The 24,892-nt window shown below is 37.2% G+C and overlaps 2 protein-coding genes across 2 annotated transcripts in view; both read left to right on the top strand.

Annotated features, from left to right (window-relative positions):
• LOC135469267 (uroporphyrinogen-III synthase-like) overlaps nucleotides 1–23,186 on the top strand; it is an 86,341-nt gene extending 63,155 nt beyond the window's left edge. Inside the window, exons 9-10 of the mRNA XM_064747881.1 lie at nucleotides 17,267–17,377; nucleotides 23,054–23,186. Coding sequence (XP_064603951.1) covers nucleotides 17,267–17,377; nucleotides 23,054–23,119 — 177 coding nt within the window. The 3' untranslated portion in view covers nucleotides 23,120–23,186. The remainder of the gene's footprint in view (nucleotides 1–17,266; nucleotides 17,378–23,053) is intronic.
• The window catches only part of LOC135469264 (matrix metalloproteinase-21-like), a 32,723-nt gene continuing 30,972 nt past the window's right edge, over nucleotides 23,142–24,892 (top strand). The window contains exon 1 of the mRNA XM_064747866.1: nucleotides 23,142–23,279. The gene's annotated coding sequence lies outside the window, so the exon portion shown is untranslated. The remainder of the gene's footprint in view (nucleotides 23,280–24,892) is intronic.

The raw sequence follows: 24,892 nt of genomic DNA, 5'->3' as shown, positions 1-24,892 counted from the left end.
GCGAATGGAGAACTGTTTTATTTTTTTATTTATTACACTGATGTTTTACACTAAGCTCAAGAATATTTCACTTACATGTACATGTGTATGACGGTGGCCAGCATTATGGTGAGAAGAAACTGGGCAGGGCCCAGGGGAAACCCATGATCGCCCTCAGGGTACTGACAGACCTTCCCATGTATAACCGGAGAGGAAGCCAGCATAGGCTGGACCTCAGCACACAGCGACTACATTGGTGAGAGGCTTCTGGGTCATTGCGCTGCCCTGGAACATTTGTGGAGTCACATGCTATCGTTCATTCAGTGATTGGTCAGATTCAGCATTTCATCCAAAGATACATGGCTAAATTCAGGATTTCTGTTGAAGCAGTTCTTAGAGGCAACATGTCAGGTTAATTCTCTCAACCCTTGTTTAGCATATATATGCATGCATGGGTATCAGTATGTATCAGTTTGACTTTAAAACTACAGATGGTGTTTACTGATAGGCATGAGTTTTGTACCACACCATTCTCTTCTCATCATTCATTTACAGTATTGGTTGCTACATTTATGTGGACCAGCTGAACCAGATTCATACAAAAGCTTGCCTATATTCGCCTGACACAAAGCGACCTGATTTCTTCAAAGAAAGTCTTTACATGCAATAATATGTGCATAGGTATGAATGTATTTTCCACATATTCAACATTGTAAATAATGAGTTTATGGATTACTGATTACATGCTAATTGCATTTATTTTTTTGTTGTTGCCCAGCCTGCTCTTTATAATTACGTTTGTCTGCTCTGCCCTAAGACCTTTACATGTATTACTCTCCTGCTAGCTACAAGTCATCTTGGTTAATAAGCTAAACTTATGAGAACTTCTAACTACTAAGGTAACGCATGGACTTGTGTGATTGTATTTTCTCCTGGTGGATCTGGATATCTGTTTTCCAAAGAAAACTTATTGTGAAAATATATACGTGTAAACTACCCTGGTAAACGTGCTTGATGCAGCATTGTGACAGGTGTGTTGAACGGTTCACTGAGTGGGATTAAGTAATGGTGTGAGTAACAAAAACGGGTCTTCTGTGTATAATGGTAAACTGTGGGTAATGGCAAATTGGTGTCCGGTATAAAGGTAACAGAAAGTGTTTCTGTCAGATATAAATGATAACACTTTTACTTCAGCCATTTTCTAGAGGACATTTGCTATTCACATATGTTTATGAGATATGTAGGAGATGTTACTTTTCTGATCAGAGAAATATATGTAATGCATGTTTACCACTCAACTACCTCTTGTTTCAGAAGACCTGCTGGTCAAATGGTCAGGATGATTGACATTTTTTTCAGGAGATTATACAGTGCCCCACCCTGAGGTCAATGGGTCAAATTTTGTAATGGTCTTAGTCAGTTGACAGTACTAGAATCTGTTTTGTACAGGTTTATAGCTGGAGGATACTGGACAGGGTCCACGTCCCAGATAAAATGAGCCCACCTCCCCATTTACCCAACAATCCTCCCGGGGACCGTTAAAAGTCATAGTTACACAAGAGCAAGCTGGATTAGAACTCTCTACCTCATTGGACAAAGGCTAGTGGTTTTTTGGGGAACCCATTAAGTCTAATGGTCATGGATGGTTCCAGGACAGTTTGATGAGTTCATATGATGTGTAAAGAGAGATACATATCATTGCTTCAAACTTTAGTCTGGTCTGGTATAATGTCATAAAATGTGATCAGTTTAAGAAATTAAGTCTGATAGGGTTTAGTGGTTTCCTTTCAGCTTAAATATCATTTCAGTAGGAAACAGTACCATGGTAATTATGTAAAGTAAATACGGTTTAAGTGAAGGGAATTTAAACATGAAGTGAGTTTATCAGACAAACAGATGAAAGCTGTATGTAATATGTAAAATACTTTCATTCTTGTTTTTTGTTTTTTCGGTAAGAAATCAAGTTGAATGCACCCTAATGTTCCAATCATATGGACTAGGAAATGGAAATGAGTCTTGAAATTATCACCTTGGAATACCCCTTTCAAGATCTACGAGATATCTACAAGATCTTCTGCATATGAAGGACTTGACACTTAATACAATTAGGTTATGAACTGTATATGGTTCTCCCAGTTAGAATGCGCATAACCACAAGTAAAAGACAACTTACATGATGTACACAAACATTTTGCCTGTCTATGAATATGAAGAAAAAAGATGTGATGTTAAGAGTACCTTGCCCTTGGCGGTATGGTCCAAGTCATTTGAATACTTTTAATTTCTATTTTAAAAAAAAGCCTGAAAATATGAGTAAAATATCTATTTTAAGATATAATTTTCCGCAGTATATTTGTATCGCTTACATCAGTTTTGAGATGTCTTATCTTACGAAGGAAAAAAAGTCAATTTCAGTGATGCTGAGCTAGGACATGTGGGACTCTGCCCCTGTTTTTTGAACTCTTGATAACTGTTATAATGTTGTAATTAACGATATGCGCCTAAAATACCCTCAGCCTAAAGGTCTTCCTAGTATCTAGTCTTTCTTATAACCTCACTTTATTAATTACAGTATTGCTGTACTGATAGTGGACAGTCTACAAAGGCTTATAAAACTGTAGTGTTTATTTTTCTCCCCTAAGGGCCCAAGGTAATTGTAATGCACAATTAATAAATAGGTTTGTGGCTTTCGTCTGTAGGAGTGGTTAAGACAATTGGAACAGTGGCTTAGCTACAGGTATGTGTAGCTAACTGTGTGGTTTCTGTCTCTTCATGGATATTCAGTTTACATTATACACAGACAGGATTGCTCAGAATTCACTTCCTACCTGGACCCATCTTTGTTTGTGCTGAGGCCTAGAAGCCCAAGGTGTCTTGAGAGATTGTATCAAAGCCCCCGAGCTTAGTCGGGTGTACTGGAGACTTAACCTGGCTATCAGTGATTACGGGAGCTAATGTGGAATATGTCACTACTGTACAGGTAATACCCCTTTCTCAGCTTTCAGCCTTTACCTGTTTATTGTTTTTTACCTGTCTTTTTAACAAGGGGGTTTTACGAAGGATGATCTGCTAAGCTGTAGTCTCCCTGAGTCAGAAACTAGATATTAGCTACACACTCTGGCCCTGGCTGCATGGCCTGATGCTGGGGTTAAACATGGACATCACAGCTTTTACTTCGCCAGCTCTAGGCTTATCTTTGTTTGTCTACATGCTCCGCAGATGATAATTTAGAGCATGTGTCTTGTACAGAGGCATGATTCAAAGACAGAAACAAATGTTTTTGGATTTGTCTGGCATGCCACTGATGTAAGAGGCTGCGGTATGATGCTGCGAGTTGGGTGTTTGCTCATTTGTTATCTTAGGGGTAACTGATTCTTCGTACAACTTGATCACTTGCTGTGGCCCAGGAGAAGTTTTTGAAATCAGAGAAAGAGAAAAGAGAAAAAGTTTGTTCACATCAAAGAGGTGTCTTGTGCTAGCCTCAGTCTTTTTCAGAAATTCGTGTAAAGGTTTACAGATGGGGGCCAAAAAAAGCAACTGTATGATCACATTGGGCAAGATTGTTTAAAACGTCCCAGGCTTGTATGCGCATACCTGAGCGTCTTCAATGTGAGAGCTCATTCCTGCCATGCCGTTGCTGGCTGATCTCCCCTCGCCAGCTCGTATGCAAGACAAGTGTCTAACGGTACAAAGGTTTTTAGTCAATCGCCTTTGTTGGCTTTGGGAAAATTTTCGGATTCTTTGCCGTTTGAGGATTATCCACCAGGTCGTCTCAAACCGAGATGTTGACAACTTTCCCCCCGATCAACCAAGTGGTGTTGTGAAACACTGCTGAAAACATTGTCGCGAGGAATGCCTGTCTGTAGGACAGCAGGACCTTACAGAACAGGCTTGTCGACAGATACCTGTGTTGACAATTTCATGCAATCAACTGCTGACTCTGTCTCGCAAGTTTCCTTATATTTGGCTGTCTGAGTTGAGGGGGGACATGCGTAGAGCTCGTGCAGTGAAGCAGGCTGGTGTATATATGACAGTCTGTGGGTGTCCTCACCCTGCTACCTGGCTCAGGTGAGATCAGGCTAATGAGAAAAGGCCTGTATATCTTTTATAAGACACAGGTGTATCTCTGTCTTTCTCTCTCCCTCTGTCTCTGTGTTCACATGTGTGGGGTTTTGTACTGATGACATGACACCTGGCTCTGCATGTTTCCGTAAGTTAATCGCTGACCTTATCTATGCTGTAGCCAACCCATTAATCTGTTTCATATGTAAATTTGCTCTGCAGTATTCATCATGAATTAATACATTTATTACGATTTAGGATAATGATATAAGCTCCGAGTCTCCTCATTCAGTTGCGGTTACTTGAATACTGTAGGCCTATTTGTTGATTATTTCCATTATTTATTTCAAAATCCCTTAACTGTTGTTAGGTTTCAGTTTTCCAATAATAATTTGGGGATGTACAATGTTTTAGGGATTTGAAATTATCTATACTCATGATATTTGGACATGACAGGTTTGTTTCTTTATCCGGTTAACTGATATTCAATTCTGTAAGAAAACTAGTGACTTTTTTGAAGTCTTTCTATTTAATCAGTTTGTTTAGTTGTGAGTACATGTATTATCATTCCGAAAGAGTGATTGCTGTGTTCATTGCATTGTTTTGTGTCTTTGCGTGCAGATAATTACAGGAAATAATATTGATATTTTGCCCTTCATCATTAATATTCATAATTGCATCAATTTCACATATCAAAACATGCATGAATATCAGTATATCAAGAATTACCAGAATGTACCTTGTCGCTGGCTATTCAGTTTTTCCTTTTCCAGTATAATTACAAATTCGAGTTAATAGTTCTTAAGAAAAATGGAAATGCCTGAGACATTGATATATTTCAAGTTTATTCTGTTCATATAGATAATGTTCTGAGAGAAGTCATGAATTAATATTCTGTGCACATAAACGAAGCGTTCATCAGGAGGAATTTCCTCTGTATGTAATTGAATTTGGAAGATGAGAGATCCACTGTTCACCTATTAGTAGTCTTGGATGTAATGAATGATACTTAAGGTGACCCATATCACACAATTCCAGTTACATTTGCAAGAAAAGTGTAACATGTTAATGTTACAAGGTTGCCATGTGTCAAAGAATATAATGAGAATTTGCTTTGTATCGGGATATATTAGACAGGCTCATAATTGCTATTGTACATGAATTATGATAACATTTTATTCAGCCATTTTTCTTTTGTCTAATTTTTCATAAAATGTGTCCAGAGATTGCTTTGGATGTATCCCTCTGTCAGGCTTTCATTTCTGTGCAATAACTTCTCCATATATTTCCTGATTGTGATCAGATATGTGTAGGTTCACTTTGTATGATATCAGGTGAAGTTGGATGAAAAACAGCTGGATTTGTGAATATTTTTATACTGAATTCTCTTAATGACCATTGTCGTTACTTTCTGTGCAAAAACTCCTACATATATTTGCTAACTTAAATTTTGTGTTCAGGTGCATTTTGTGAAATCTGAGGTTGTGTAATAAGATTACATATTTAAAAGTTTCCTTGATTCCAATTGGTTGTTGATATCTGTGCAATAACTGCTTCAGATATTGTAATTCTGTGGCCCTTCAGATTAGGTTAAAAAATCAGCTAGATCCATTGCCTATTTAGCAAGGCATATCAATTTGTTACAAATTTACCATGAAAACTTTGCCCCATTTGTGTGAGGCTTAAATCATTTGCTGCTTCATACCATGAAGCCTGAAGGGTCTTACACCTTCTCTGGGCGACTCGTGGAGATGGTGCCCGTCTGCGGAGACCCCACTTCAAACAGTACGGAATACCCCAGGCCTTTTCATATGACACTGTCATGCCACATTTAATATTTGTATATTATTTTTTTTTTCATAAACTCACCACCGTTGTTCTTAACCTGCTGAGTAATGAAGAATATGACATAAAAGCCAAACTCATTAGGTTTTTGCACAAGGGTATTTACTTAATTTGACAACGTTTCGTAAACTCTACGTTTGAGTATTCAAATTAAGATCAAAGAACAAAATTACATGCTATAAATTGTCTTCCTTTGTCTCATATGTTAATTTATTAAGCTATTTTATTAATTTGGGGGACTTCAGATAAGGTAATAGACTAGCTGTATTGCCAGGTATATTTCAGTTTTAGACGCTTCAGTTTATGATGGACTTATTACCTGTACTCTAGGTACATATATGTCTAATGTTGTACACGTTACAATAATGCACTTTAATACAGATGTACTGTTTTTCTTTGTATCTTTGTCTTCTATATGCATTGCTGTAGGCATTGTGTTTTCAGTCAGTGACAGATAAATTTGAAATATGCATATAAGAGTAAATGTAAATTTGCTTATTTGTGCATATGTGGTGGAAATCATGTTTGTATTAAATGTTTCTCTGTTACTTAACTAGCACAGCTATTGGTACTTGATTGTAATTACCACATGGAAATCCTAGTTGAGTATTGTCTGGGATTAACACGGGATATTGTTTTGTAAATTATGGTCTTTTGATCATTATAATAAAATGTTTACGTGCCTTCAGCAGTGACTTTACCTCAGGAGGTTTGTAATGTAATTAGTATAGGTTGATAATTTAATGCAGGCTCTCTGGTTGCCTCCACCCATACAACTGTCTGCCTTCATAGAAATGAAGAATTCTTAGGCACAGCCCTAAAAACCAATCAAATAAATATATAAAAAAATGTATATACATATGTGTAAATAACTGTAAAATACTGGTAATCAAATCATTATTAATGCATCTTCTGGCTATAACCACAATGTAAACTTCTAGAACATTGCTCACATATTTGCAATAACTTGTTTTGTGCTCTTGGTAATTCTTTGTATTAAATCTCAGAGATAATCTTAGGATTGTCATTCTATTGTTGAATTCTGAGGGACGGAATGTTTTATGCTTGACTAGTAAATAGTGATGCGAGATCAAATCAGTTTTGTCTTAGAACTAACCTGGTTCTGCCATCAGGCAAAAACATGATCTATTGAAGGTTTATAATTGTATCAGATAAATCAAATACTTTTCAGCTATTTGTATGTTTTTTTTTTTAACTTTGGCGAGTGTGATCCTTTTACTTTTACACAATGTCCTTTCACATTGGCATTTCACTGTAACAATGTCGTAGTCCAAAGTATTGTCCAGCCACTTTGTATTCTTTCTTTAGCCTTTGATGAAGTTACTTGGTTGAAATGAGGTCCAATGCGGATAGCTATGGCCTCCATTCTGCTGGTGAAACATACTTTTGATCAATAATAAAAACACCATGCTCATTCCTGTTATTTAATGATCTTTAGTTAAAAAACAGTGAAAATGGGTCATAAACAAATACAGCCAAAGTCTGCAAATTTTAAAAGTATTTTTTATCCATCATGGAAAAAAATAATGCCTTGATAAATATATTATTCTTTATGATATACATTTCCATATAATTGTCTATGTACTCACAGTAAACAATAGACCTTGTGCCTGAATATATTATCTGCGTATTTCATTACTATCTTTGAGGCTATCATGTATAATCCTACGTGACATAAAAGTATTAGTAGCTTGATATTAAGTGGACCATATACTAGCTGTTCAGGATAAATATGATTGAAGACGCTATGCTGCTAATTAATTAACGTAAATCCTTGTTATGCATATATTAGTTCTTGGTGGATAGAGTTTTCGAAGTTATCAGCTGCAGGTGAATAGTCCATTTACCTGTCTATATACATGATTGTACAGTCTACCAAGCTGTAGATCAAAGACATACTGACCTAGTAGTTTTCCTAGTCTGTGCGCTCCTTCAATAATAAACCTGACTGACGCCATATCAGTAAAAAAATTCTTGAGCACAGCATCAAACAATAACTGATCAGTCAATCAATCCTCATCCACCCGCTGTATATACTTGGTGTGGTTTTGACATAGCGGTGAAGATGCTGTTCTTTCAATTGAAATCAGGCAGGCAGGGTAACTCCTAAGATTCCCCACTGTTCCTGAGTATTATCATTACTGTAATTCTTCTACCCTTTCACATGTGTGCAAGGTGTATAATTAATAAAATGATACTTTTTGTGAAGCTCTGACATTGGCACATCCAGCCAATATAGTTTTGTCAGAAAAATTGCACTGAAAGTTGTTCTTTCACACGCGAAGAGGTTGAGGAATTAGGGCAAGCAGAGAACAGAGCTGTCCAGGCTGTATTCTATGCGTAGTTAAATGTGTGCAATCTCTTCCTCTGAGGGTGAGGATCTGACAAGTTAATCTAGTTCTCTGGTTTTTTCAGTGACTCGCCAAAAACCAGTAGTTTATACTCCTTGTGCTTCACTGCCCTCCAAGCATGAAACAGACTGCCCTTTATATAGAAGTGAAGTGTACATATTGTTAATTTAAACAGTAAGCACTAATGAAAAAAAAAACAAAGAAAAAAAACAGGCAAACAGACATTGTTTTATAGTACAAGTTGATATAAGAGTGAATTTGTCATGGCCAATGGGCAGCTGACAGTGATAAATGAAGTTATTTTATTTTCCAATTTTGATATTATTTTCACAAGTTTTTTTTGCATTTATCATTCAAATTAAAGTTAACATTTGTTTGCCAAACATTAAAATGAATTTTAAGGACTTGAGGTACTTATAATAAATGAGATTATTTGCCCAAAAAACCCAAGAAAAAACAATAAAATAGTACTTCCTCTGAAGTTTTGTTAGACATTCCAGTAATTAGTTAGTTGATGAGACAAATCTCATGGATTTACCATTACATGTAGCATCAGCATCATTTTTACACAGTAGAATTTGGATTCCCAGCTAGAGGCTCAGTTGAATTAAAGTGAGTTGTCTACCTTATACATGTATATACCCAGACTGTGTTCAGCATAAAGCGTTAATTTATGACACACAAGATGTGAAGAAAGAAGTTATCATTTTATCAAATGTTCATTAGGACATTACGAATGAGCTGTCATCGTTTTGAACTATTTAGGACATGGCTGTCTTCCATATTTTGTTAACTTGTTTTTTTTTCCGCCCCTTATCAGTGGACAGCATGTGTATGGGACACTCACATTTATCATTTAGAACAGGTTTTTAATATGAATGATGAAACTTTTTAGGATTATCTCTTTTAATGGTTTTTAGTTATTAACTCTTTCTAGCTTGGTACCCAAAGATATACATTAAAGACTTATTTTAACTCCATACTGTCATGACTATAGGTTAACATACTTTTATACATTGTATTTAAGTGGCAAGCTAATGTCAACAGATATGCACAATTTCTAGAATGAAATGTGATGTAGAAAACAAAAAATCACAACAACAACAAAAATGTTTTATGTGCTATATGCCATGCTTTTTTTAGGCAATGTACATGTAGATGTGTAGTAATGTCTTTCACCCAGTTCCCATGTGCCCAGACGTTTTTGTTCAGGCAGTATCTCTGTAAATGTATTAGAACCTTTTGTATTGGATATATTCAGAAATAATCATATGAATTGCCGAATACTTGATTTGCATGCATCCATGCAAGTGTGGAAGGTTTAAGAACTTTTAACAAGTTCTTTGATATGTTTGAATGAATTGATGATTATGTCTTAACATCAGTTTGGTAATATTGCAGCCCTGTTATGGTGGTTGATACGTTTGAAGATGCACCTTTGAAAATTCTGACACTTTGCCAGATAAGTGATCATTTGAATTTGAATTCATGTCAAAGAATTTTTCTATCAGGTCTGCTGCACAAAATGGCAAGCTAAAAGCTGATGATATTTGACACTCTGGGATGATCTTCTTATAGATGTAAGTTCAGTTGAACTGCTCTTTTTTTCTGTTTTTTTTTTTGTTTTTTTTGCCTGGCAGTAATAAAATATTTATTTGTTGCTCATGTAAATTAAACAGGTGATGTTTGCCAAAATGATGGATTACTTCTGTGTGGAAATTTCTCTTGTGAAATCAGCCTTGTGACAAGTGATTGTCCTGCATTGTCTTAACTCTTAAGATTTAGTGGAGATTTAGAGCTGCCTACGTGCAAACTTGTACCTTCTCATAAATGGTTGGCTGAGGCACGTCCACATGTGATTAATGATGCACTGACATCAGCCTGACTTGATAACTTGCATTGTTTTTGCATTGGGGAAACTTTCACTGTGATCTACATATATAATTGTTGTATACTGCCTCTTGCAGTTGTTTACTGAAACCAATTCAGGACTTTACAGTGAATGTCAATTGTTCAAGGTTCCAGGTGTTTTGAAAGGCAAATTCTGCAATGCTTCAGTGAGCATAAAGATTTGAAGGAAAACAACCATCAGGCCTTGCGAGATGTGGAGATAATTACAATGTTAACTGGCTCATTAAGAATACAATTGTTTACGGAACGTATAACTTTGAATGAGGGAGAAGAAAAAAGGGCATATATAGATTTGAACAACAAGAGGGCAGTTGTCTTTATTCACTCATATGGCTATAGGATGAAATAAAGAACTGTTTGGTGTGATGCATTACATTGTTCCTGACTAGTTCACATAGGGCTGTGTTATGAATACAGCTCTTTGAGTTGCTGAGCGGTGTCATGTTAATATGAGTTCTTGTCACAGGAATATAACTCCCTTCAGCATTAAATCCTATCAAAAGGAGTTTATTATAAATCTTATTTTATAATTACATTATTGCCTTGTTGAGTGGAAAATTGCTTGCGTATAAAGTAATGTTAAGTGAAATGATGTTTTATCCCATGTGCATAAAATTTATACAGTATGCATTTAGGTTTTTAAAATTTACCTTCCATGTGAATGGATAAAGACAACTGCCTTCTCGTTGTTCAAACCTGTGTATGCCTTTTTTAAATAACTCCTCATATTTTTGTATGGGTTGAAAAGCATTTATGAAGCACCCAAGGTCATTTACTCTAGTGAACATTTTAGTTTTATTATGGTTTGTCAAAGCATTCACTGTAGACAAAGTCGAGGGATATTTGGGAATCAGGGTGATCCCTTAGCCAACTGCATCAACTATGTCTTCGGCCACACAAGCTGGTGTTTAGCCTTGTATCTTAAACGTTCCAAACCTCAGTGATATGGGCCTCAGCTTGTCACCAATTAACATGGGGGATGGTAATTAAACATGTATGCTTGGCCGGCATCTTGGATTCTAAAATCTTTACAGTCAGTACATGTTAGAAGATTGTCCTTGTAAGTTCCAAACAACCTTGATGTGACCATGCTAGACTACACTATCTATTCTATGTGGAACCGGTGGTATGTCATGTACTTGGCACCTGCCTTGTATTAGATATGTCTAATAATTTTGCTTGTGGATTCAACACTACTGTTATGGCCTACAGAATTTCATCCACAAATTAGTTGCCTACCTTGTATACATTATTATTTATTATTTGCCTTTAATATGTTCATTAACATATCCTTAAGATTGTTTTTTCGGGGCATACTGTGATATGTTACTTGTGTCTTCTTAACTTGAGTTAAACATTGACGTTTGTCACATGGAGCTGTGTTTTTCAAAACAGAACCCCAGCCATTCTCTGGATCTGCTGACAAAATACAGTAAATTGCTCCAGGACTTCACCGTCCTGTTGACATGTACAGTACATCAACTCAATATAGATTTTGATAACGGGAAAGAAACATTGAAAGAATACATGTTACTACTGCTAGAAGTACATATGTTGTGGGCAGTGAATTTTGCAGCTGTTTCATTCTCATTATCATGTTACATGATAATGTAACAAAAAAAAAATGTTTTTTTGTTTACAAAATAGTATGAATATACGTACATATTATTTATGTTCTTGACTTAGTATAATGTTTCCTGTTTTGGGGGGAGAAGAATTTTTGTTCTTTAAAGCTGTTCTGGTTCTTTAGTTGTCCACACACTTCAGGTGTCACATTAATGTCATATTATAGAAACTGTATGTGGAATTCTGTTTATGCTAACTGCTATCCATATTCTGTCAGTCTGTTTAAAAAGCATTTTCTGTAACAGTACATATGTGCTTCAATTGGCCCATCAGTTTTGGAGGTGTTTGATCCATCTACATCTCTTTAGTCATGTTAGTTATTATTAAATGGTGCATATGTACCCGGTGAAAGAGTAGAACAGCGTTACAAAGCATGACTGTCATGTGCCTTTTGAAGATAGAGTGGAATCAAGGATGTTGGGTTACTTTCTCTGGACTCTGGACATCTCAATTCTAAGAACTGGATCAGAGTCATGTAGTGGGCAATGCTTTAATCACATGCCCTTAATGACCAAGCTTATAGCACTGGTTTCTTGGTCAATCCTCGATTGTGTACATTTGTAAGCATCCCTGGGTAGCTTTGGTATGATTCCAGCTCCAATATAGAGTGTTTTTGTAGCAGGCAATTTGACCTAGACAAGCGCGGGATGTGGTCCAAGGGTGTAGATTAAGTTATAGACTTTTGGAAAACTTCCTGGTGGCGCAGTGTTTGGAAGGAGTATGTAAGTACCCAAATCCAGTGCGGTTGACCCAGAAAGTGCTAGTCGATTGGTCTGGGAATCCAGGGAATCGTGGCCGTTGAATGCTCACAGGAATTTATTGCTGTATTTCATATGGCCTAAAGCTGATTAAGTGTAAGCTAAGCACTGTCTTATCGGTGCTTCGGGTTCTTGTGGTGTAACTGATGCACAACGGCCCGATCAATACTCCCGGGCATCGTCTCCTTACATCTTACACTAACAGCCTATTGACGTCCACAATTTCATTTCTTTTTGTGCAGCCTCGATTGAAGATGTATATAATAATCGGCACAGGTAATGCGCTCTCTAAACCTGGTTAACCAGTCCTGACCTGAAACTTTTGAGTTGAAATCAGGGCCCTGGGTGAAGGCTTTCGCAGAATTCAAATAGAGCTCCTCTGATTGGTGTTTACAAACTCGTAACGTGGCCTTTTTGTTGCCTGGATGTCAAATAATGGCATTATGTTAAAAGATGCAATGTCATCCAGTCTCCAGGAGCCAGTTGTCTGGAGCAAAGGGTCAGTGTTCTGGGGGTCCAAATTGAACTTTCCTTGGCTAACTCGCCATGATCTATGGTGACTTCATGGTTATTTTTCATATCGGTGGTCTTCAAAAGTTGCTAGGGGTCCAGGGGAAGCCTCATTGGGATACTGTATCTGAAGAGATCCAGTTCACCTCATAACCTGACTCTGAGACTTCTCCAGGACTTTCCTCTTGAAAGTTCTCCAGCCTGGTAGGATTTTTCTTTGCTTTTCCATTTACAGTGTATGGGAATATATAGGTAGCTCTGGTTAATATAGCCATCTAAATGCATTTTATTTTTTTAGTATTGATTTGTCCTTCGATCAGGTAATGGATAGTTTAAATTGGCAGGATGCTAAATATCAGCAAAGTGGTTCTGAAGGATTATATCCTTATAGCTGTTAAAGGTGTACTTTTGTGGGCAGGTACATTTAATATCAGTTTCAAGCTTGTTATTCAGCTTCATAGTCTTGGCATTACCATACTTTTGTCTGCAATTGCTAATGGAATTTCCATGTTCAGTTTTAAACTGATCTCCACGTACAGTGTCACTATAGCTTACATATCAGTCTTTGAGTGTCATAGATCCACACTTTTATGTGGTGTATTGATTTGTTTTATGCTTTTATACTGAGCTTGCAATATCTGAGTAATCTTAGAGCTACTGCTATTCTTCAACCTTTTTGCATGTTTACAAGGTGTTTATTCAAGCATATTCTGAAGGCATTACTCTCTGTAGGTTGATAAAATGATACTTTTTATGAAGCCCTGAAACTGGCTAACCTAACCAAGGTAGTTTTGTCTCTAAAATCTTGTGAAAAATGTGTATCAGTTGCAGTGAATGCACTTTCATATGCGAAATATTTGACGAATTAGGTCTGAAAATGTGTGTAGTCTATTAGCAGTTTTACATTATACCGCTTTACTTTTTGGCACAAATCAGAAGCTTAGCCTTGGCGTTGAAATGTTTATCTTAAACATCATGAATTGTGACTTTGTAATTTCCCCTACCCAGTTAGTGCATTTTTGTCTGTATCATTCATTGTTAATAGATTACACCAAGGGATTCTGCAGGCAAAAAAGACAGAAGGTTGAAAAATAAGAGTGCCAGCCTAATGTATGCTGTCTAAAATTTAGCTTCATCTTGTTAGATTTATCTCATTTATTCTCCATATACTTTTGAAAAGAACACAGAAGAGCATAATCTTGTGTTGTACACATTGGAGCAGTGGTGCGATTCCGACATGAAGAACAACATTCCAGTGGTGGATTAAAGTGGTCTGTTCTCCTGGAAATAGACCAGCTGTCTTCCTCGGCCCATTTATAACACTTCATCAGTCAGCTTTTGTCACAGAATGCTCCAGTTTTAGACACAAAAGATGTGGATTTATATCTTTTGCTTGTCACCATTAAAGTAGAGGTCTGAACCAGTTGGTCCACAATTAGATGATGATTTTTAGTTTACGATGAGAAATATTTAGAAGAATGAGAAATACTTTAATGTGTGTAACACTCAGACCCATTTCTTAAAGGTAGCGTCTCTCAGGGTATTCTCAACTATCCCATTTTTATTATGCATTATTTGATAATCATTTCACTTGTTTTTCCCTTTCAAACCACAGCTAGTCATTAGTGTATAAGTGTCTTGTCATTATTATAAACTTGATTTTGACTGAGCTCAGTGTCATACAAAACTGAAAGTGTCAAAAGTATGACACTAAAAGAGTCAAGTTAATGGGTAAATGTTTTTTTTCTTTTAACATCTCTGGTAATTTTCTCTAAGAAGCGCCCATAGAAGTACAAATTTACAGGCAAAAAAAAAGTAATAAAATATTACTTTTGAGGCTGAAATTTAAAGTTTTCCAGTAGGATATCATCCTACCTTCTAGACAAACCCCAGAACACCTTTGAATGAAAGTGGCAAAATCAGGCAAAACAAGCAACTTAGTGATAGAGGAAATTTATGTCAGATACATTATATTTGACAGAAAATTGCTCGGTGTGTTAACTTTTCATTGAAACAGTGCCAGGACAGTAATGTTTCATTTGAAGAAGTCTTAAAATTGATTTAGTAAGAGCAGTTCTGTACTTTACAAAAAAAACTCTCATGGATGTGTACTTATTTATTTATTCGATTGATGTGTTACGCTGTACTCAAGAATATATAAATAATACAGGCATTATGTTAGGCCTTCCCACGTAGGACTTGAGTCATGCATGTGTTGAATTTGTTCCTTGATACAGATGTTCTGTATGTGTACATGCAGATGAATTGTTTCAGTCCATGTAGGGTAGGTTATATGCTACTGGAGTGAAAAAAAATCCGCTGGGATCGGTAGAAAAGTCAGTGATTACTTTTAGTTATATGTTTGTTTTGGGACACATGTCATTGCTGTCTTTAAAATGAGTCTACTAGGGTAATTGAAAAAACAAAGGTTTCATGAATGTGAACTTTAGGTGATGAATTATAGCAAATTCCTCGGGATCAGATAGCTACAAGCTATATGGCCCAGTGTGTATGTATAATGGTGGACATTATCTGAAGTATACCTGTACAAACCATGCTGTTCATGTATCTATCCACTTAATATCAAACTATGTTTGGCATGTGAGAATTACGATCAAATACTGATATCATCCAATACAATTAACCATCATTATTTCCTATCAGAGAGTGGCATCTCCTGTAGTGTCTTATTTTTATGTGGTATTTTTGCACAGACGTCAGCTTTTGTGTAGAGAGTATATGTATCTTGAACAGCTTTTTATTCAGTTTTGTAGTCTGGTATGAGGTTATTAGACGTGGAAAGACTTTAAGTGGTTATGATGCCTAAAATGTCGGATTATGTATGTTAATGATGCTGTCATCATGAACTGTAAGACTTGTTTCATGTAAATATTAGCTTTGTGCTGTGATTATTGCAGTCTCAAAGTCACTGAGAATTAAAACACTGGAGTGTGGCATTGTGAACAGGAGACATAAGTAAGTGTGAGTTTTATGTAGGCTGAATTCTTGCATAAATTACGGCTGGCTTGTGGCTTGTTTGCCATTGTCATTGGTATGATTCAGACTGTTAGGTGGTGTTACAAACTTGTAATTGTCTGAACAGAATTGCTCATTGAGGTGAACCAATCCATGAATGAGCTGTTCTGTGTTTGAATTGTTATCAGTTGAGGGTTGAATAGTATAAATGTAGAGCTCAAGGTCTAAAGAGAGGTCTTATGGGTGATGTTTATCTTGTATTACTATCAGTTTTGAATAGGAAGAATGCTTGTTATGTATGCTTACTCAGTTGTCTGGTATTGTTGTCAGGAAGAAACAATGTCTCATCACCAGGCACTCCTGAAACCTTAATCATCTGTCTGTATTGAATGAATTAGCATGGTTGAGGGGTTGAGTCCTGTTCTTCGACTCATGGAAGAGGATTGTCTCCCGTTGGTGTCTCACACCAGACACAAATCTGTCAATAAAGGAGGGACAACACATTGCTCGATCACTATTACAAATCCTCATGGGTATCACAGAGTGAAATTTGACTGCATATTGGAATGTCTGATTAACTTGTATTGCATTGATTAGAATGATCTGTCTTATGGGAGTATAGACCGCTGAGATGTGAGGAGAAAAACAAAATATTTCGCTTAGCTCTGTTTTCAGCGTTAATGTAATGGTTTGTGATCCTTTCAAAAGATGGAATGCTAATAATCTTTCCTGATCAACTATATTTATGAGCTGTCTGTGCCACTCATGCTTGTGTTTTTGGTCTTTACACCACTGTAAAAAAAACCTGGTGCATTAATGCTAAAAAAAAGAGTGCCAAATCCTATACAATTATCTTGATGTTTTGGCAGGTTGCGAGTTGTCATTTGCCTGTAGTCATTATATTAATTGACTGTTTCTTCTGTCATATGGGGTTATTGCATTCCCAAATATTGAATCAGAGCCTGGCCTCGCTCCTAATGGGACATGTAGAACCATGGTTGTGTTGGATGCTTTTTTCCCCCTCAGTAAAGTGACTGGAGCCTGTGAAGATGATTGATACATCATCTCCAGACAATCTGTCTCAAAGTAAGGCCCAATGCCTCAAGTAGCTCGTAGCAATAGTCTAAACATGATGGGAGTCCAATATGGTTTCACTGCATAAACCTGGGAATCAGTGTGGAAACTCTAAACAACTCTAAACAGATCTGTTTATCCATGTAATTACAGGTGGTTGCCATAGGGCCAAGCACTGAGGAGGAATTGAAGAAACACAAGATTTCTGTGTATGGAACTGCACTTAAACCAACCCCGGAGAGTCTGTATCAAGTCATATTTAATGTAAGTACTTTATGACCAAAACCTGGCACTTTCTGGAAATACACATACATCCATTTAGCTTCAACTGCTTCCTGTAGCAACTGCAACCCTCTGCAGGCCAAGAAGGCACTGAAATGGCCGCAGCAGTATACTATGATAATGAAATAAATATTGTCCAATATATTAGTCAGTAAAATCTATGATCAATAATGTCTGGCACCAATCTTGCTCTGGCCAGTAACCTAAGGTCAATTAGCTTCCATTGGTTTCACTCATTGCTGTCTAGACAGTGTTGCTTCCCCCAGATCTTGTCTAACTTCAAGGATCTCTTCAGTTCAAAGCCATTTGTCATAGTGAATATATGTGTTGTTGTAAGAGTGCAGGCATTCAATTGGTAACAGCCCTGATTGAACGCCTTCTGGATTGCTCTCATCCGGGGCTGTCTGTTTGGGATAGTTGCCAGCGGCCCTTCCAGAGCATCCCAATTAGTCATTGTATGACTTGACCTGCCTTGTAAAGCATGTATTTTATTGACTCTGCTGACCCGATCAAACTACAGCTTTGCAGGCAGCAATGTTTCATCTGATAAGACGAAGGGAAATTCCTGTTTCTACTCTTAAACATCTATTCATCTTTCTTGTCTTACCACCATTTGGATGCCCCAATTAAATTAAACGGCCTTTGATATATTGATTTTGCCGTGCCTTGGCCTTTGTCAGGACAGTTAGACTGTTAACTTTAGGGGTTTCTTTTGTATGGGATGTAGTAATGAAAGCTGGGTTTTGGGAAGATTTTGGTTCGGCCAGGATAATGGGTTGACCTTTTGAAATCTGGGTTACCCTATATGACGACAATTTCACAAGACTTCATATATCAAAACATAGAGGTGTAATTTAGTTGAGACATGGACTGGAGATGTTCCATTTGTGTGTATTTGGCTTCAGTCTATATTGTGGCCTGTGTGGAGATAAGCCAGAATCTGGATTGTTCTTTGATTTACTGTACTAATTTAACCCAGCCATTGTCTGCAATTAGATAACCTGTCTTTTATGGAGAATATTGCAGTATCAGTGACACACCACAGATATTACCTTCATTTATTTATAGCAGTTTTATTCCTTGTGAAATATTACATGACCTGTATTAACTTGGAATGAAATGTTTGATGTCTTGTTCTGTTTCAAGGTAAGTTTGTAGGCTGATTGTGTTTCACATCTAACTCCAAGTCATTAATTTTCTTTGTCAGAGATATCTTGACAAAGCTCTGAGTTGTTCACTCCAATTTCCTCCATCCATCAACCTGAAATGTGGTTGTGTATTTAAGTTGAAAATTTTTTGCACATGTTGTTGACCACCAACCAAACAAATAAATAAATCAAGTGTCAAGCGAGGTAATACCAAGAAAGAAAAGTTGGAATGGAACTTTCAGGATGTAGATGTGGATATCAGTCTTGAAGAGCTTGAAGAGATTGATTCCATAAGCAGGGGTTAAATGTATTTATTTGATTGATGTTTAAAGCTATAATAAAGAATACTCAAGACATCATGTGGTAGATCCAGGATCAACCCTGGGTCGAGTCACACCTAAGACTTTAAAAGAGGAAGTTGTAACTTCCTCGCATGGCGTTCAGCATGAAGGGGGTAGTGCATCGACTGGTTGACCCGTATCAGTATAATAGCAGCACTAGATAAAAGAGGGGTGGAAATCCGTCCTGCAACAAGGAGGCATATTACATACACACTAAGGATTCCTTCATTGTCATATGACTGAAAAATTCTTGAGTAAGACGTTAACCCCAAGCACTCACTCACTCACTCACTCACTCAAGACATTATGTGGTACAGCACTGAGAGGTTAACTCAAGGAAACGTGAGTGGCTGGCCTGGTGTCAGTATAATGTGACTGGAGTGTCTTCGGCATGATATTTCAGTGACTACAGCACTTTGGTGGCATGGACTTGTCCTGCCACAAGAAGACACAGTATATGTAGACACACCTAATAACTTGTCGTGTGCCTGATAATTGTTAAGTACGACAATAAATCCAAAGTATACATATACATATATATATATATTATTTATGGGTGGAGGAAACAAAAGTGTCCAGGCTAAACCAAGCTACTGACAAACTTTCCAAATTAAGATATATCAGTGGAAGATAAGTGATATTTTAATGACCATTGTGCAGACAGCCTTAAGAGTGTCGTTGCCCTTTTATTTAAGGCCTCCAAGAACAATGAGAGTGGGAAAATCCACAAATTTCCGGTCAGCGTCTTGCATTAATGCTAACGACAAACCACTTGGACACCAGCCTCCCCAACGTGTAGATAAAAACTGTGAATATTAATTAGTGGCCCAAAAAAGCAAACAAACAATCAGCAAGCAAAACCTGATCCATACACCAAGAGTGAAGGATGTCAGTGCTGGATATAAACAAGATCGGTGTTACTTGATGAACTGTAGATTGAGAAATGTGCTTGATGTAACAGGTTTATGACAGGTGTCAACTGTGATGGATATCATTGGTTGATCAAGTAAAGATAAAACAGATGTGACGATATAAAGATATAAGCAGAGATTGATCATTTCTCAATGGAGAGAGTTTGTCCTTTTTATATTGGTGTCCTTCCTGTGCAGTGTATATGGTCACCTGATGTCAGAATTGTTACATGATTTAAAGACCTTTCAAGCTTCAAAGGCAAATTCCACGGATATATTAAAGAATGAATGAAAAAGTGTTGGTTAACACGTCATTTTTTTTTTTTTTTTTTTTTTTTTTTTCATTTTTTTAAGTGAGGAATGTTGGTATTGTTATATGAATATTTTTTGTAAATGTGAAAATTTTCTGCCAGGTGTGTGTTTCAAGGCCTGATTTGTGTGGTTAAATGTAAAGTTCACAAGGTAATTACCTGTAGATTCCATCTTAAGAGGTGATTCACCTGGTAAAAGGAAAGCAAATTGTGAACAGAACAAATAAAATATGAGTGAATTACATTCAACCTATCCTAAATTTCCAGATAGGGCCATGTGACGTGATTTTTGTTTAGGATGGTTTTTACAGCTGTTCTGAAAGCCTGGTAGTTGTAATATATGTGTACTGCATATAAGGTGCACGGGTTTAAAGTGATTTTCATTGTCAGATATATGTATGTCTGGTTAGAACACGAGAAATCTCTGCATGAGTTATGCAGTTTTTACTCACTGTACTGTGCATGTGATGTACTGCTTCTTAGATGTTCTCTGTTTCATTTGGTCACTAGACACCTACATGCGCTGTTTGGACGTGGACATGTACCACACCAATGGCCATGCACTATACACATGGATATATACCTGTCTTGTACTACTAGACATACATACATGTATGGATATGCACTTTTTTCCTGGACATACACATATATTACTATACACATAGATTTGCATTGTACACAGACATGCATTGTGTTACGTGGTGTTTATACTAGTTTTGTCCCTTTGTTCTGTACATGTGAATGTGCACAGTCAATGGTGTGCACATATAGTTTACACAGCGATATGCATGTATGGTAAATTTACAGCAATCAGTAGGAATCACGATTTTTTTTAAAGAATTACTCACATCAGTGGCAATGCAAGCTATGTCACATGGGTTACAAACTTTGAACTGTATGACACTCTTTGGTGTCACAGGGCTCTAGTGACACTGGGCTCTAGTGTACCCTGGTTTTGATTTGATTTATTTATTTGATTGGTATTTTACGCCCTACTCAAGAATATTTCACTTATACGACGGCAGCCAGCATTGTGGTGGGTGGAAACCGGGCAGAGCCCGGGGGAAGCCCACGACCATCTGCAGGTTGCTGGCAGACCTTCCCTTGTACGGCTGGATAGGAAGCCAGCATGAGCTGGACTTGAACTCGCAGCGACTGCATTGGTGAGAGACTCGTGGGTCATTACGCTGTGCTAACACGCTAACCAACTGAGCCACGGAGGCCCCACCCCCCTGGTTTTGATGTCACTGAGCTATGTGAATACTAGACTCTGAGGCCCTATCCATCATCAGCAGAAGCAGCTCAGAAAATGGTCTTTTCATCATGAAATCATGTTGTTCTTTTCGCTTTAAACCACAGCTTAGCCAGAATTATTTACATGCAGAAGACCTGCATGTAAAAACTGTACAACCGGGTTAGTGAAGCTGTGTTTTACTTAATGCAAGACGTTGTCAGATTAAAATCTAAACATACTTGTATATATGTGTATGTGTGCAGCTCTGTGTTTTTTAGAAGAAGTACAGCATGCGAGGAGTTCTGCCAGGTCTCCACCAAAGCTGTGCCATCTCGCAGACTGCTTTTGTTTTAAAGCAAGATCTCTGTGTGTAAGAGATTTTGGGTGTCTGACTTAGTTAGGTTTTCCCACTGTAGTTTTTGTTTTGTTGAAGTAATTATCACAGTCTGACAAGGAGAATTAGACTGGCTGTGTAGGAACTGTTCTGCCAGCTTGATTAGCTCCAGATGACAGCCAGTCTAACCTCATGGGTAAACCAATACCCTTTGTTTTGCCATTAGGGATTGTTTCTGTGCTGGCTGGAACAGTAGTAAACAGGTCTAAAATTGGAGCTTTGCAAAATGTCTTAAGGAGAAATGGAAAAATGAGCATGGGCAGGGGATTTGTTATCTCTTTAACAACAGCTATTGATGTCTTTTTGTTCTATTGATGTGTGCCAAAAATACTTACATGTACTATTTCTTGACTGTTATAAATGCTTATAAATTTTTAGCTGTCGGCATCAAGTGACAGTTGTGGATATGTTTAGACCTGCACATTGACAATGTAGTTTTACAAAATATGTTCTTGTTTTCACCAAAAGGTTTGCAATCCTTCAATGGCTACAATGTATAAAGAAGTAGGGTGTCAGTCTTAATTGTTGCGCTATATCTGGATGTAAGTAATAAGGACATTTCATTTTTTCTTTTTTTCTTGTACAAAATGAATCTCAAAGTTTTGTACATGTATTGTGGTACACAAGGGAATACTTGTTGCAAAGCAGATATGATGCAGACACCAGATTAGAGTTAAACATTCTTCTCCCCTGTTCTCCCAACATCTTGGCTCTGCTTGAAAGCGTCGCACTGAAATGTCACTCGGGCTTTCCCTGTAGGTTGGTATTGCTCACATATGGCACATCTTAGTCATAAAGACCTTGGGACACGCTATATGACTGTTAGTCATACAGGAGCCTTTGCAGATCAACAATCTCTCTCAAATGTAAGACATTTTGTCAAATTCATTCAATTATTCTTCTGTTTTTTGTTTTCGTGGTTAATGTGATTAGACAGTGGTCGTATTTTAGAAGAGCTTGGGATGTGCTGAAGCCATCTGTGGATGTTTGAGTGGTTCTGTGAAGTTCATGTCCAAGCTCAAGAGTGCAGAATTTAGGCCTCTTATGCTCACCATTTACCTGTTTTGCAGAGCTGGGAAATGGATGAAGTGGGATACTTTCCAGGATAGTTGGACAGAAAAATGACCAGGCAAATGGTTGGAAAGGTATTCAATGCCAGGTTATGTTTATGACCGAGAGAGTGATCCTTACATTGACAACTATGTATGTGTCTGCTATTACACATGGATGTGAGATAGTTTGCCTGTAGTGAGGCATGGCTTCTACTCTATGTCATATTTTGACCTATGGAGATAATGAGATCTATTTTTCACTTTCAGCCACCCTCGGAGGACAGGGGAGCCGTGGCTCATCCAGAGGGGAATCTGATCCAGCATCGTTCATAGTACCTGCACAACAGGTTTAGTGCTATGATAAATGACCTGACTTGACTTTGATCAAATCGATCAACGAACATACCTGTTATATCAGAATTTCCTAAAACCACATACCCATTATCTATACGGAGGACAATATTCATCACCACTCTGCCTCGTTCATTTACAGGTAAATAACTGTTTGTTTTTCTCTGTGTTCAATGTCCTTTTAGTTGGCATGCTCAGATTTATAATCAATTTACAATTCAGCATTCGTTCCTGGTTTTCTTATGCTTTTGTCATTGATAAACATAGGGCAAGTCATTATTTTAACAAATGTGCTATGTAATAAGGAGTCTTAAACACTCTTCATTTATTGGGGTTTTTTTCTGAGGAACACATATATGTTCACTTCTTTGAATACTCTTAGCATTTAGCATTGTTAAACATAATGACAGTTGTGAGACAAAATCATAGATAATCACTCAAGAAGAATACATTCATGTTCCTAATTTACAGTGTGAAATTAAATTTTAAGCTCTTAACTTCTGTTTTAAGATGACATCTTTACAGATTTTATAGCTTAATTTTGAATGTATGTGATATTTATTTTCTCAAAGAAACAGTAGCAAAAGGTAAAATAGGGGCTGTCTTCCTTAAGTTTGTCACTTACTAAAAGCCATGGATGAACTTCGCAGAATGTTTTCTTTGTAAATGAATTTGTATACTTACAATATTTGTTATGCTTCATCAGTTCACGAAAAATTTTATATACCTGTAGTTTATGTCATTTGTCTTAGTAAAGAAGAAGACACCATATCATTTCTCTCATCCATGTAATAGTGATTTGAGAGGTAACTTTCTAGTGTCATAAAGTGATGCTATCTAATGTTGTGTGCATGTGTGTATGTAAGTTTTTGCATTATGTTATTTCATGAATATACATGTAGCTGTTAGAAAAGGGTGGGTAGTGAAGTTACTTTATGGATGAAATATAATTTATGAAAAGCTTTCTTCTATGCTGGCATAGATTAACCACAGAAAGTGGATTTAATGGTTAGCTGTAGAATACATAAAAACAGACTTGAAAATAATAATGTTATTGATTATGTAAGCTATGTTTTTAGGTGTTACAGAATGTAAATATCTAACTAGCAAAATACATGGAAAATCCATGAAAGCTATTTGTTTAAGATTGAACTGTCCTTGCCAAAAGTAAAAAAAAAATCTCACGACATTTTGGTTGATGAATGAATAACTTGGATCTAGTCCAAGATTATTAAAGGTAAATCACGTATTTATACAATGTATGTAAATAGCTGTATGTGGCTGTCAGATGGGGGCTTCAGTTATCAGGACAACCCATCTGTCCTTTTATCCCATCCCTCCTACTGTATGTAATAGACTTTTGTCTTTTCTGGTTGTGCAATGTTCTGCGTAATGACTGGGTGGAGTAACGGGAATCTTGTGGACTGTCACCGAGTCACTCCCACACACTTGTCACCTTGTGGGTGGAACCAGAGCAAAGATGTCAAGCTTTGAGAACTCCGCTATCTCTGAAAAGTTTTGAGAAGGCTGAGTTCTGAGTCTAGAATGGCCGTGTAGGTAGTTACCCGTCAAAGCAAGATCTTAGATCCCGGCTCCAGATGTGCGTCTAAGGGACTAGGAGAGGGCAATGGCTTAATTCCGACAAATGTAACTAGAGTGTATTGCAGCAGTGTGTATAGAATCAGATAAGTGACATTCATACCCATACCCTACTGTTCTACATTTCCTGTCCTCTGTGGGAAATAAGGCCTCCGA

This window comes from Liolophura sinensis, chromosome 6 (genome assembly GCF_032854445.1).
Source record: "Liolophura sinensis isolate JHLJ2023 chromosome 6, CUHK_Ljap_v2, whole genome shotgun sequence".
Taxonomy (NCBI): Eukaryota; Metazoa; Mollusca; class Polyplacophora; order Chitonida; family Chitonidae; genus Liolophura; species Liolophura sinensis.
The sequence above is the reverse complement of the archived record's forward strand: the minus strand, read 5'-3'. Positions and strand labels throughout refer to the sequence as shown.